General features: G+C 41.4%; 2 protein-coding genes across 3 annotated transcripts in view; one reads left to right on the top strand and one right to left on the bottom strand.

Annotated features, from left to right (window-relative positions):
- Window positions 1-5,183, top strand: part of EYA2 (EYA transcriptional coactivator and phosphatase 2) — a 99,824-nt gene extending 94,641 nt beyond the window's left edge. Inside the window, exons 14-16 of the mRNA XM_086622701.1 lie at window positions 112-233; window positions 999-1,099; window positions 5,103-5,183. Of these exons, the coding sequence (XP_086478827.1) occupies window positions 112-233; window positions 999-1,099; window positions 5,103-5,183 (304 nt within the window). The remainder of the gene's footprint in view (window positions 1-111; window positions 234-998; window positions 1,100-5,102) is intronic.
- Window positions 5,184-12,927: 7,744 nt separating this feature from the next.
- ZMYND8 (zinc finger MYND-type containing 8) overlaps window positions 12,928-14,761 on the bottom strand; it is a 57,316-nt gene continuing 55,482 nt past the window's right edge. For both annotated transcript variants that reach the window (XM_009987904.2, XM_086623186.1), the window contains one exon: window positions 12,928-14,306. In XM_009987904.2, the coding sequence (XP_009986206.1) occupies window positions 14,205-14,306 (102 nt within the window). In that variant the 3' untranslated portion in view covers window positions 12,928-14,204. The remainder of the gene's footprint in view (window positions 14,307-14,761) is intronic.

A 14,761-nucleotide genomic window follows, 5' to 3' on the forward strand; every position in this document is an offset into this window, starting at 1 on the left:
CAGTGGCTTGGGAACTTCCAGTTGCGAGAAACGTTTGCTTCCTACTGTCTTTCAGTCTAGAGTAAAAGAGAGGAACACAGATTGTGACTTCTACTAACTTTTGTTTTCTAGGCCTAACTGTGTGAATGTGTTGGTCACCACAACTCAGCTTATACCAGCTCTCGCTAAAGTGCTTCTCTATGGATTGGGCACTGTCTTCCCCATTGAAAACATTTACAGTGCAACAAAAACAGGTAAAAGCAAACTGACTTAGGCCTCGCTGAAGATAAATTGAAGTTTTGTGCCTAAGTCAAGCACATCCATCCAACCTGGTCACAACAAGCAATGTACGAGCTTTAGTTTTAGCTCCATGTTAACACAACTCCCAAGTGTCTCCAGGGGGGAGTGAACCTGAAAAATACTCATCCTCATCTGCTGCATGTGGGATGTTCAACTGCACCCAGCCAGGAGGAAGATAGTTTGGTTGGACCTGTTACATACAGAAACACTGTTTGGGTCCTCATTCTTGCAGAAGGGTCAAGTGTGCTGTATGAGCTTTATGAAGCCATATGAGTAATAATACTGGTAGGATTGGCTTGGGGCTTTTTTTGTGTGTCTGTTCTTTCTGGTATAAGTGTTTGAACCTCTGAGGTTTACATTTTCATGTTTTTACTGCAACCAGAATGAACAGAAGAGAGCTCTTGAAACTGGATACCATGAGTGTCACATCAGTCTACCAACTGCTGGTCTAAGCAGTGCATCAAAGTCACAAAGCTTATGGAAAACTGGCAGCACTTGGGAGTCCTTGGCTGATAAAGAAAATGCTAGTAGCTGTCTTGAGATGGAGAGAATCCATCTCAGATGAAGATTCGGTTAGGTTCTAATTTCAAAAGAAAATGAGGAATGTAGCAGCAAGTTCAACTGGGTCCCAACTCCACTTCCACTACCTGAATGTTAGCCCCACCTGCTCTATGTATCCAGGTAAAAAAAAAAAATGTGTCTTCTCTTCTGTTGCTTAGGGAAAGAGAGCTGTTTTGAAAGAATAATGCAAAGGTTTGGAAGAAAAGCCGTGTACATTGTAATAGGAGATGGTGTTGAAGAGGAACAGGGAGCAAAAAAGGTACAGTTTGTGGATACCGTGCTGGATTCTTCTAAGTTTTGATTTCAATGACCCTTTCTTTAGTTAAGCGTTCAAGGAAGCTCCTTCCATTTGAATCAGTTTAAAATTGGTCTCATTTCTTAATATGCAAAATACTCAACAACCTTGTGAGAAATTTCCTGCTGTAAATCTCCCCCACCTTGGCAGCTAGTGCAATTTTTCAGGTAGTCACTGTGTTACATGTTCTGGGAATCATTCTTGCTTTAAACACATGAAAAGGAAAACTCCAGTGTGTGATCTCAGATGAGCAGGCAGGGTGAATTCTGATCTACACGTGTTGCTTTTGTAAATTCCAAGTTATTAGAATCAGTTTTGAATTACTTACTAGAATATACATATATGCATACATGTATTTATATTTATGACTCATTGAAGTCATAGGTTGTAATGTCATTAGAGTGAATACCCAAGGGACTAGTACTGAGTTGCTGCCTTTATCAATGATTTACGGATCAATGTGATTAATTTCACAAGCAGAATGAAAGTGGGAAGGGGTACTGAATACAAAGGAGAACAGAAACTGTGGAAGCAGGAATAACAAGCCCTTGATAGTATTTCATGCTCACTGCATAGATGTGGCCCACTGACATAGGTAGCTGTGGGAAGAATTAAATGGACTAACCTGTGCATCCAGGTGAGTCCTCCAGTCATTTGTATCCACAGTCCACTCATGGGGAAATGAGAACTGAAGTCTTAGGGACCAGTTAAAGCTTCTTTGTTTTGGGTACTCTGTAAGAGGAGAGGAGCTGGAACCCCAGAGCCTGGAAGAGACGAAAACAAAATTTGAGAAGACCAAAGCTTGGATTCTGCCTACAGTGATTTAGGGAGGGAGGAGGCTAGAGATCCAGCAAGGAATATCTTCTGCCATACACATGGGATATCAGTGTATTACAGAAACCCAAGAGTGGTAGAAACATGGAGAGAAACAAACAAAAAGCTGAAAGAAGGCAGTCTGGTACATAGCTGAATTGTACCAGAGAATTGAACAGCTGAAGTTTTAATTTTCTAATCTTTAGAACAGAAGCCTGCCTAGAATCTTCATTTATTTGGCTTTACAGGGGCAGGGATACAACTTGTTAATGGCAGGCATTGTTTGGAAGATGTCTTTGTGCATCCGGGATCTTGTGCTGCTGATGTGACTGCAGAAATGTGATTGAGCTGCATTTGCTTCAGGAGCATTGCACTTGAGTTGAGATGCAGGAACTGACTGCATGAGTCCCATCTTCAGCAAACTAGTTAGTTAATTTTTAATAGGCACACTACGTCACAGGAGCTCAGCTGTACAGCTGAACCTTGTGCTGGAGGACCTGACACCTCATTCTGAATGAAGATCCTAGAAAGACTTTCCAAGCAAATTTGAGTTCATTGGGCATACAAGCTCATGAATAAAGGGATCTCAGCAAATAAGGTGATAGGCACATGGTCTGTCCCCAGAATTGTATCCCAGGTCATCTTCAAAGCAGCAGAAATCCTCTTTTTTGTAGTGTATTTCCCCAGCTAAAGGAAGCAACAATACCTGCCCCACCTTAGAAAACGAGCTAAATCTGCAGATGGTTCTCTAGTTCCTGAAGGGTTAAGGAGTTGTCAGGGAAGAGTCCAAAATGCATGACTGGGAATGAAGTGATAATAGCCTGCTGCTTTTGAGGGAGCAGTGCCATACTTCAAAGGCAGCGGGTCAGTGACCATGACTGCATCAAAGGCTGCAAGGGCTCTGGCTGGATGAAGAAGTGGGAAGGTTCAGCGATCTTCCATAGGCAGGATTTCAAGAGCCCTCTTGCTTGTGTCGCCTGGCCTGAGCAGCTCTCCCATTAGCAGAGCACATTCCTTGCTGGGCTGTTGCCTCCTTTGATTGATGGCAATCATTAGTCAGGGCTTCCACACACCTGAGCTTTATACACAAAAGAAGGGGGGCACAGGCAGAGCCTTTCACTGTTCTGCCCACAGCACTGATAATATCTCCATTTTAATGGGTCGTTTTTCTTCACCTGTCTGATGAGTGATAAATCTGTGAATGCTGAACAACAGGAGTGGCTGGGAGACCAAGTTTTCTTCTCATTTAAGAAAGAAAAATAGATAATTTAATGGAAGTGGTTTAGTAACAACCAGGAGAGGGGGAGGGAGAGGGAAATAACTTTTCCCCTTAAAGTGAAATTGCAGAGCAATGGATTCAGTCACTTCTGATGTCTGTGCTTGCTTGCTGTCTCTATAAATAGCTTGAAGGAAACATTTATTTACTGGTAGGCAACATACCAAAGGGAAGCTTGAGTTGTGTTTAAACATTAGAGCAGTGTACATAGACATTCTGTAAAACAAACATCTGGAACCACTGGAGTTGTTTTTTTTTTACACAGGTAGGTACACTTGGAACATCTCCCTTCATCAGAATCGTCGATCGAGGAAGTATATATTGTCTAAAGCACTGTCTAAGCTATTTAAACAGAAGCAGTATGTTTATAGTCGAATCATTTACAGTGATAACATACTCAGAAATCTATTCCGACACTGGAAAGGGAGTAAGATCTGTCAGTTAAGGCTTTCTGTAGGTTTATTACTGCATATATATCTCTGACTGTACAGAGACCAGTGTTTTGGGAGGAAGCTCAAGCCCAAACGTTGTTATAAAATCTAAGTGCAGAAATGAGCTTTCTCTTTGATCTAGGTCTAAAGTAAAACTGCTTTAACTGTTTTGGATAAGAAACAAACCCAGTTCAAACCCCAGGCTCACCAGAACATGCCAAGAAAAGGGTGTATTTTGCATCTAAAAGGAAGTTCTAATTATTTTGAGGTTATCTCTTTGCAAGCCACCACAGGGATCTTAGCTATTGCTAATGATGGCAGAACTGTGTTGTTACGATGATGCTTTCAGAGTACTGTTTGTACTTGACCAGTAGTAAAGTACTGGATTACACTTTCCATCTTGGGTCCCCTGCGTAACTGAGCAGACCTTGATCACAGCACTTTTTAAAAAAGTTCGTACTTTGTCCTCTATTCAGATGTGAGTCGGATATTCCTAGATAATATTCACAATTTTCAGGAGCTGAATCAAGATACTATAAAGTAGGTCACAGATAGTTCACCTTTCCAGATTTTGTCCAGATACTAAAACTTCAAGTGGAACTGGTTGGTTAGAACATGGACATTTGTATACATGACTTCAGATTTATCACAGTAAACATGAATTGAAAACCAGGGAGGCAGGAGAAATATATAAGAGAGTCTCTCAAAAATGAATTTAGGAAAGTTTCTTGAGGACAAGCTGTCATCTAAGCCTTTCTCTGAGGCAGCAATGTTGCCAGTTTCTACATTTCCTGAAAATGCAGTATGACCTACAGTTCCAGTTAATTTGGAAAGGAACTTTCAGAAAGCATTTTGACTCTGTGTGGTATTATATTCTTAATGCCATAAATTTTAATGACTTCATTTTACAGTACATATTGTTCACTTGTCTGTGAAGCACTGGCAACAGCTTTTGCTAATATTAAGTAGGATGACTTTGAAATTGGTGTTTTAGGACAGGATTATGATGCTTTCTGGAGAGTCTAAGATTCTTGTATGACTTGTTACGATAGGTCAATATCGCTAAGTGGCAAGAAAAGTGTTTCTAGGAGTACTGCAATTCTAGAAACATTCCTAATTAATCCGTGAAAAAAAATAGGAGAGTAAAGTTTAGTAGCTAGTACATTCAGAAAGTCAGCCCACATCCTGCGTCATCTCTGAAGCAGGACATTCCCAAATTGTGGAGGATCTGTCTTCCTCTCTGCATAGGAGGAACACACCAGCAAATAGACACGCTCCACTCCTTTCCTTCTTCTCTGAGATGAGTGAGCCTCCTTACCTGTGACACCGTGACAACCTGGTGGCCCAAGTACAAAGCTCTGTGCCTGAAGGTGCAAACTAAGAAAGTTGTTTTGATCTCACTATTAAACAAAACCCAAAAAAATACCCTCTTTTGGTTTCACTCTAGCACAACATGCCATTCTGGAGAATCTCTTGTCACGCTGACCTGGAAGCTCTTCGGCACGCCTTGGAACTTGAATATTTGTAGCAGACCCCAACATCTTAGCACTGTGAGGGCTTCACTCAAACTATTACATCGGTTCCACCTATTCCTCAACATTTGCTTACTAAAAAAATCCCACAGCAACTGCAGTTTTTCTTTTTTTTGAAGGAGAACCCTTTCAATGGAAGCCTTTAAGAACTTGCAGCCAAAGAACATTGTATCAAGTCCTTCTTCCTTTGGTCAGAGGAAAAGCCTTCCGACAGCTCGCTGGGGATCCTGCAGTTGTACGGTTAAGCCGGATGCGTAGAGCTGTAACTGCCTTTTTGCCATCAACGATGAACAGTAGAAGTCTTGGGTCTACTTGTCAGTTTTCTTACTTTTGAAAGAAGAGGACGTAGTAAGGGGTCTCTGCACAGTACATCACATCACATGGGACTTTCTGAAAATAAGAGTGAAATTGTTGATTTTTTTTTTTTTTGTATTTTTTTAATTTATGAACTAATCTCATTACTCTGGTATTAAGCTCTGTACCTGTGTTTTTCATCTGGCTTTTTGGGGTGGGTGGGTGGGGAAAGTCTTACCATTCTAAATTAATAGTTCATTTCTCCAGAACAAACTCCGGGGAAAATTATATTGTGTACATTAATAATGACACATGGTACGAACTATAGCTGTGTTTTTAAGTCTTACATAGATGGTATGTGGACTGTGCATGTGTCTACACGGTGCCTTATGCTGCCATCTTGGGTTTGGGGGTTGGAGGTGGGGAAAAGTACCTTGTGATGCGTGAAAGGCATTAAATAAAAACATGTTTACATTTTGGGGGACTAGGTTACCTGCCTTCTCTTCTCTCTAGCCACTCTTGGATCTAGATGTATATGTAAACACACACTCCTTGTTTCAAGGTGGGGTTAGGCTAGAAGGGCTCTGAGCAGAGCACCTTGGGTGCAAAATGGAGTTGGTAGCCATCTGCTCTGCCTGTTGGAGCAAAGACTCAAGACAGTCAGCGACCGTGTCCGCTGGGAGAGAACATGGGCACTCAGCAAATCTAACTTGTCCTGCAAAGGAAGATAAAGGGCAAGCAAGTATTGCAGCTATGCATATTTATTTTTATGTAAATAAACGCCTCTACAAGTAAGCTTCAGCTTTAGGATCTCTGCTGAGTTGACCTGTTAATGCTTGCTGTCAAAATATTTCAATTATCTGGGCCTGGATGAATCTCTAATTCACTTTCAAAACTGCTCATTCTTGCTTGCAGTGGCACCAAATAACCTCAGAAGGAGCAGAGCCTCACTGGAACAAGGTGTTAGAGAGAAAGATACAGCAAGTAATGTAATCTCCTCATCTGTCACGTGTGAATCAAGATCAAACAAGTAAGGGTTACACCAGCTACAAATGTGACACAAGTGCTACACAAGCCTGAGTGATACTCCTAACGTCTGAAAACATTCACCTCAGGAGCCGGATTCACTGCTAGATCTGAGAGGGGATTTTCTGCCAAACTAAAACAGAAAATCTGATCTCGGAATAATCTGAGCTCAGACTTTGGCTCAAAAGGCAGCAGCCCTGCAGCAGCTGTAAAACACGTTAGCTACACTTGTCAAGAGCAGGCATGACCGAAAACATCCTGTAAGTACACGTTTTAGACGCATTCGCACAGAGCTGCTCTCTGAGCTGAGCACAACACCAAAAAAAATGATTTTTCTAGCAGAGGTGTTGCTTGTCTCGGGACCAGCTGAGAAGCAAATCTAGCAGAATTTTTCCCTCAAAGTTTTCCAGCTGTAAGACTGTCACAAGTAGGAGGTTTTAGCACAAGTCAAGGAAATCGACTCAATGGAGAATTGACTGATTCTTGCAAGATAAGCACACCGGTAAATAAAACCTTTGAAAGAGGAACAAATGCCAGGGATGGCGGACTCCTAAGAAAGCACAACTTCAGCTTTTAGCACCCTGTCAATCAGCTAATTGCTCTTCCTTGAAATTCCAAATTTAACACCTGCCTTAGTTGACTCCCTTATATGAGTACTGATTTTTTTTTCCCTAAAGCTTCTTAGATTTTGCTTTCTGAATGTATTTAAAAGTTCTCAAACTCTCATTTCTGTCTCCAAAGTTCTTAGCAGAGGTTTGCGTCTGTTCTCTGTTAGTGCCTGCTCATGGTCCACGTACCATCGCTGTGAGTGATTTCTCCATATTCTTCCCAGCTAATGATTTTTACTCACCCTCAGGTAATGCAGCTGATGAGGGTGGTGTCCAGCAGCACCAGGAACACTTGTTTGTCAGACAGGCGCACCACTTCCTTCCAGTCATCGTGGCATGTGTTCATCTCTCACTACAGCAAGAGTATCGGGATTTACTGGTCCAGCACACACACACACACGCGCACACCTTGTTTTTACATATTTCTACATTGTTACAGCATAAAATCCTTGGTTAGTCGCATCACTAAGCAGACTGGAGTACAACTATGATGTGACAGTTCCCAAAGAAGTTGCAGTATAGCTGTATCTGAGATGAGCAAACCAAGCAAGTCTTGTTAATACCAATATTAAAATGTATAGCTGATTATCAAATCTGTTCTGTCAGAAAACGTTTAGTATGTTAGTTCACGTCTAAACCTCTCATGCAGACTTTTTGTATCTTAAATAGAAAAGGGGACATGAAAGCTGCATCTGGTGCAATAACGCAGGTCAAAGTCTTGAATGGGACTGTAAGCATGAGAGCACAGTAGCTGCTATCACAGCTCCTTTCTAACACTTCAAAGACCAAAATACTTTCCCAAACAAGAAAAAACCCAACGTGACATTCATCACATTTCCAAGAGTATCCTTTGCTTTGTCATTTCCTTACAGATAATATGAATACAATGCTGCGAGTAAAAGAAATGAGCTTTTTAAACCTACCAGTTACTGATTGCTAACGTTCCCATAATTTAATGTTCAGATCCCTTCTATGCCATAATCTTAACAGGTTTTGTAATCCCTTGTCAAGGAAGCGCGTCTCACCTGGCAGTCAGGATGCACTTGGGCCCCAGACGTACAGATTTTATTTCTGAAAAATCCAGGACTTAAAATGCAAACACTAGAAGTGTTAACGATCCACACCCGACGTCGTATCATGCAAACCCCTGAAAAACGTTCATTCTTGTTCAGGTGTAGCAGAGCAGAAGAGCCACGTTGGACCCTGTCCCAGAAGGGCGACAGACCACGTAATGTTCAAGTAGACAGAGGCGTTACAAAATGGAGCAAAGCAAAGGGGTCTGGGGGGCATATGAGCCTTCAGCCTACGCACCGGCACGGGACAGCATCACCAAAGCACTGACCACCAAGAGAACACCTGCTGATGGGAGCAGCCTTGTGCCGAGCTGCCGCAGCCGTTGGCGCTGCCTACGCTTTAGTCTGGCCGCATAAACGCCATGTACGAATGCGGAAAAGGCTGCCAGAAATGAGGAAAAGCCTTCCCCATTGATTTGGCAAGGCTGCGGTCAAGGAAAGAAACCACATTCTGTTTTTTTCCTCAGGAGCAGCTGCTGATTTGGGGTTGTTTGGGTTTTTCCTCCCCCAACAGTGCAAGGCAGATCGAGTATTTTGTCTTTCATAATAGAAATTGGATTTAAGTTAACAGCAAAGGAACACACTGCCAACTGGTTTTAAAATATTTTACAGCACTTTAAAGGTTCTTTCCAGGCTACTGCCGACTCACAGCATGTTCAATGTTTGCATTTTCAATAATTTCCTAGAAAAGTGAATGAAAAATTTGCATAGTGCAGGTTGCTTATTTGCGCCAGACATTTCTCAGAGACAGGAGAAAAATCTGACCTAGTCCATCCTTGCATTATTATATGCAATTAGGGGTGGTAATTCACTTGTTTTGTGCTTTTTAGAAAGGATGGAGTTTCAAATGCCGAGTTCCTGTGAGTACGCGGTGGGATTTATTGCTATAAGAGCTCCACAAGTGCTGAGGGTCTGGTGCAGTTATTTTAAACACTGTGGTTCAATGGAGATAAATTATTTCACAGACATGTGCTGTGGCCTGTCACCACAAAAGTGGGTTGCAAGGGCCAGAGCAATTCTTCTCACTTTTCCTAGGAGTGTTTAATATTTCTGTGTTACCTTTTCCTTCTCTTCTGGTGTTTCTCCGTCATCTCTTCTCTGTCAGGTAAGGATCTTCCTCACTTAGTGGAATTGTTCTTAAGTAATACTGTAGGCTTCATCAGAGCCAAGGTTTTATCCCTGAAGTTTTAGTTCACTTCAGCGTGACCAGAGTTTTGAATCTAATAATATTCAACAGACTTATAAGGTACTGTGCAAAGTTTGTAATATTTTCAGCATCCTTTCTTTTCCACTTTCACCATAAGGTTTTCTTACATGCCAGGATTCTAAATAAGAAGATAATAGTTTATTTTTAGCAAAGTTTGATAACAAACATACCGTTTATTTCAATATGTAAAATGTGAGTAGAACAAAACCTGGAGATTCTTTACCTTTTCCCGAGTTTCAGCTGTGTTGTTGAAAAATGAGAAGAGAGCACTAGCAAATTCAGTTGTGAAGGCCTTTTATCCTGAGAACAGGAAACTTACTGAACTCTTAAAATAAGAAGTAACAAAAGAAGCTACACACTTGTAGCTACACACTCCCGCAGCCTCTTCTGGTGAAGGCCAGAAGCAAAACACTTTTTTTTTCTCCCCACGTTAACATTACTCTTAGGATCTCTCCACCTATCTGCTTTCAGCTGCCACTTCCAGCACGTCGTGGAGCACAACACAAAGTAAATATAGCTTTTAACAACCAAAAAACCATTGAGATGGCTGCGCCAAAAGAGATTGTCTTCTTGGGCTTCTGTCCTCAAACTTCTAGTCGTTCTGTTAAAGCAGAACCGTTTCTGAAAACAGCTGTGACAAAAATCACACTTGGGCCATGCCCAGCTTCGGCTAGTTCAGATGCAGCAACAGGATACAGCATTTTTTCAAATAACCAGGAAACTGCAAAGAAAATACTTGCAAAAATACACGTCCTCGTTGGGGATGGAAGAACACATTGTAATTGCGCTGTTTTAACCATTTCCTGTAGTGCGTTTTCCTGCACTTGTCCCGTCCAACCACCGGAGCCCAGCCGGGCTCCACAGTGCGCCCCACAAAGCGGGATGCCAACACCTCAACCCTCCCCAGGCAGCTGCCTGACAAAATCTTGGTTTGTGAGGCCCATGTCAAAATTCTGGAGTCACAGCCGTCTTACCTGATGAGCATTGGGTAAACAAAGCCAAATTCTCAGCATTTAGCCATTTTCCTGTGAGAAACACAACTGGACAGATGAGGCAAGCACAGCAGAGCTAATGCTGGGCAAGTACTCAAGCAGTATTTTGTATAAAAAATGATTTTTTAAAAGGGAAGAAAAGTACAAGTCTCATTGTTTCTAAAACGCCTTCAGTTAAGGTGCAGCAGTACAGTCATTTAAAAAAACAGCCGCTACAATTCACCAAGAAAGGGCAACTGTTTAGAGGGACTTTGGTCCCGTGGTTCTACCTTTCTATGTGAAGGGTGAAAATCCTGGCATTCCGTGGGCTGTAGGGTGGCCTTGCCTGAGCATGGGTAGCAGAACCTGCAGCAGCCCCTCTAAATGGACACATCTGTGCTGAGGAGGGCAAAAAACGGCATCCTGTGGCTCTGGACAGACCCATTCCTCTTGGCTGCTCCTTCCTCTGCGATTTAACCACTTACATTGCTGGGATTTCAGCACTGAAAAGGCGTTTGTAGCCAGCCCACAAAGTCCCAGTTTGAACATAACCACCTCCCTGCAGCCAGGCCGTGTGGCACTGGTCCAACATCTGCTCCTCACATTCCTATGCCAACGTCAGGCTTCTGCGATGAAACCTTGCTACGGTAAACTCCATCCAGATCACACCACGTCCGGGGCCAAAATAAAACCTCAGAGCACCTCGAATGCAGTATCAGCTCCTGCCTTCCTCAAGTAACACTAAACTGGGAAAACACTGCCACCGCTCGGTAAAGCTCTGGAGTTGACTGGCCCAGGAGGGAACACCAGGGTCAATCTCCCTTCTTTCTTCCTAACTGGAGGCCCACATGACAGTGGAAGAGAATAATATTGAGATTTCTAAGCTCAAACTCCAAGACAAGTTAATTTTGTCCCCAAAAGCAGAGAAATCAGCAGTAATACACCCACATGTCTTTCAGTAGGTTGTAACAGAGGATGGCAAACCCGAGGGACACCCAGTGCCTGTAGCTGAAGGGTGAAAACAAGTTTTCCCAGGATGTTATATGGCCAAAGAGGCTTTTTGTTATTTAATTTACTACCACCTGGCCCCCCTCAACTCAACACCTGATCACTGGCATCACCCTTTTCTAGACAGCGTAAGGACAGCCAACCAGACCCGTATTCAATACAGGATTGAGTCAGGTACCACCACCGATGAACCTTTCACCATCAGAAAGAGGTAAAAATTCCAGACCCAGCCCAGTAACTTTTCCCAAAACACTTGGATCCGAAATAAACAAAGGATACATGACACAAGCGATGGATGCACCTCATGCCTAGTCATGGCATTCAGTCATACATTAAATAAAGTTGCAGCCCGTCTTTTAAATTTGTATCACATCATTGTCTTCTCCTCCCATAATGGCCAGGCCAGAGATGTGTTCTTCCTTCATTTTGGTTAACACAAAATAATCTTCAGAAAAACAATGAACTTTGTACAGTAACTAGCTAAAACGTGGAAAAAATACAGTCCCCAGAACATCCAAGATGATACTTTGACCTTGACCTGATAACTCTCGTTGAGAGTTATTATTTTATGTTTATATAAATCTTTACTAGGATTTGGTCACCTATTGTTTCTCACGAAGAGAGAAAACAACTTTTATAGAAAAAACAATGCCCATTAAAAGAAAAAAAAAAACAACATAGGTTGAAACAGGCTTCAGAAAGCAGTATGGCTTCCTATAACCATTTTTGACTTGTTCATCTCTCCTTTTTCCACAAGAGCTCATTTCAGTGGTACCAGCATTCCGATCCCATGAGGAAGGCCAAAACATCATTTGGAGCTTTTGAAACTTGTGCTTTTCTTTCAGCAGTAGCGCTGGGAACATTAACTTCAGTTGTTTTAAAATGCACGTAGCAAAGTACCTACAGGAGTAGAACTTTAAGGCAATATTCACCATAAGATCTGGCAAGAGCTATCCCATTAGCTCCCGCTTCCTTCCGACGGATGATGACGACACACACAGCACTCCTGCCCAGCTCGTGACCGCACTCGTCATGAACGTCCCCATTTCTAACCCGCAGATACATCTAGCGAGACTGTGCGTATCGGTCCAGCCTCAATCCGACCCACGCGTAAACGCCACGCAACAAGCAGTGGACCTTTAGTGCTGCTAAAACTGAGGGAAAACGGATGCGAACAAGCTTTTTACATAAATGGCTTCTTATTTACACACTGCCAACGCTGCTTTGGTTTTTCTCAGATTTGACAGGCTTGGATTCCAAGGTGCCACACTTCTGAGACAGAAGATCCCAACATAAGTGAAAGTATCTATGATCTGGAGGCTGTGCAGAAATGAACATTCATCCAGATGGAAAGGAAACTGGAAATCCAGGAACACAGAACATTTTTCTAAAACAGTTTAATAAAAAAATTGTGAAGTTTCTTGAAAAACTGGAGAAACCCAAAGCATATTGTGTGTGTCACCTGCCTTAGTCACAAAGAAACACAATTGTCAAAAAAGATATTTAAGTTTAATACAAATTTTATACAAAGAAAATGTGAAAAAATACTTCCATATGCTAAAAGCAATTATGCTTCACAAATAAGGCCAGCTAGGCTATTTTTGACACAACTGCAATTCACGAATATTCTGTTCTGACTTCTTTTCTTCTAATACTTCTTTCCCTCTAATATGGGTACTAGCTGGAGACTGTACAAACCGCGTTCTTTTATAAACAATGGGAGAAACCAACATGACTAAAATGTACAACAGAATGTACTGGAATGATATCATACAATTAATTTTCTCATATACATACATCACCTTTGCTTTGTTCAATGCTTTCGTTTTACACAACATACAAAATGGTACGACAGTATAAGTGTAACAGACGGCATCCGCAGGGGTTACTCTCTCTCATACTGTAGTTTCATGCTTACATAAAAACATAAATTCCATCATATAAATAATACATGCTCTGGCCCAGCATCAAAAGTCCTTTGCCCATGTTTCCCAATCCATGTTTTTCCCCGCACCTCACTCTTGTTCCGTTCAAAAAGCTTTTCCAAGTCCTTTTTGGAGGATTTTAGAAAAAAAAACTGAACTGTGAAGCATAGGAAAAAACTTTACTGTTCTCAATCTTTGATATCAGTGATCAGAAATCATGCTACAACCGGCTGGTATTACACTTCCCAACTTTTCTGATATTAGACTGGAGGAAATTTTAACTTAATTGTAACCTGTAAACAATACAAATTTTAACAGTCTGGTCATTGTAAAAAACAATGTAAATCTTTCAGTATTTCAGGTCCACAGGTTGGAAATGTCATAATTTGCCTAATACAATTAACTGAAAAAAGATACCCTTCATCATTTGGTTGCTCGAAGAAATTCTACAAGAGTTTCAAAGTGCAGAAATTTTTTCAATCCAAATGCAAATCGAGTTGTTCAGATTCTCATGATTCTATTATTTGATGCGTAACTGCCGTTTTCCAAGACCAGTTCTCAGTGTTAGCTTGTGATAAGGCTGTTTTAAACCTTCCTTTTCCAACTTCAAATGCTCTTTATAAGTTAAAGTCAATACAAATATAAAAAGGAGATGGTACTCTAATGACATCCACAAATTGTACATTATTTACAAAAGAAGCATAGATTTAATATGGATCTTACCTGTCCTCAGCTTTTCTAAGCCAGCACTAATGCTTTACGTTAATGTAGTGTAGTTAGTGCTTTGTACACGTATACAAAGCTAAAGTCTGAACCTTTGAGGTTAATCCAAAGAACTGTGTTTATTTCTCACATTTCTATTAGATTTATTTATTCCAACAATTGTATGGACTTCTTGTTAGCAGTTAGACTCTTCGTACTTGGACTGGCATTGTGGTCTGAACATACTGAACTCCAGTTCTCATTGCCACTGTCCCAGCAGAAGGACTTACCACTACAGGAATGGTCTGTGGATTAAAACCAAGAGAAACATATTGTTATGTTAAAGGTCACATAAACATGACCACAGAAATAGAGATCTATTTTCCAGGGAAAATCCAGAACAAGTTCCAATTTGGGGCAAGAATTAATACCTTTATTACTGCAGTATTACCTCAGTCCAGGGTAGAAAGTAGTGTGTAACTTTCCTATAGCCGAGAGTTCCTCCGTACTATTATTACTACTCTATAGTAACAGGGACAGGTGGTCCTACAGGTGCTGTACACACTCTGTGCTTGGAGAGTTAGGTTTCATAGTTACGTCCAGTTATGTATTTTCCCCAAACTAATGCATGGGAAGAGGAAAAAGGGCTAAGAAAATCCTTTGTCATTTGAAAAAGTTTTGTCAGATCAAACTGGAGTACAAAAATACCCTTGTTTATAAGTATATTCTTGGTACACATTACTGAAATCTTCTTCCCCAA

This window comes from Tauraco erythrolophus, chromosome 18 (assembly GCF_009769465.1).
Source record: "Tauraco erythrolophus isolate bTauEry1 chromosome 18, bTauEry1.pri, whole genome shotgun sequence".
Classification (NCBI taxonomy): Eukaryota; Metazoa; Chordata; class Aves; order Musophagiformes; family Musophagidae; genus Tauraco; species Tauraco erythrolophus.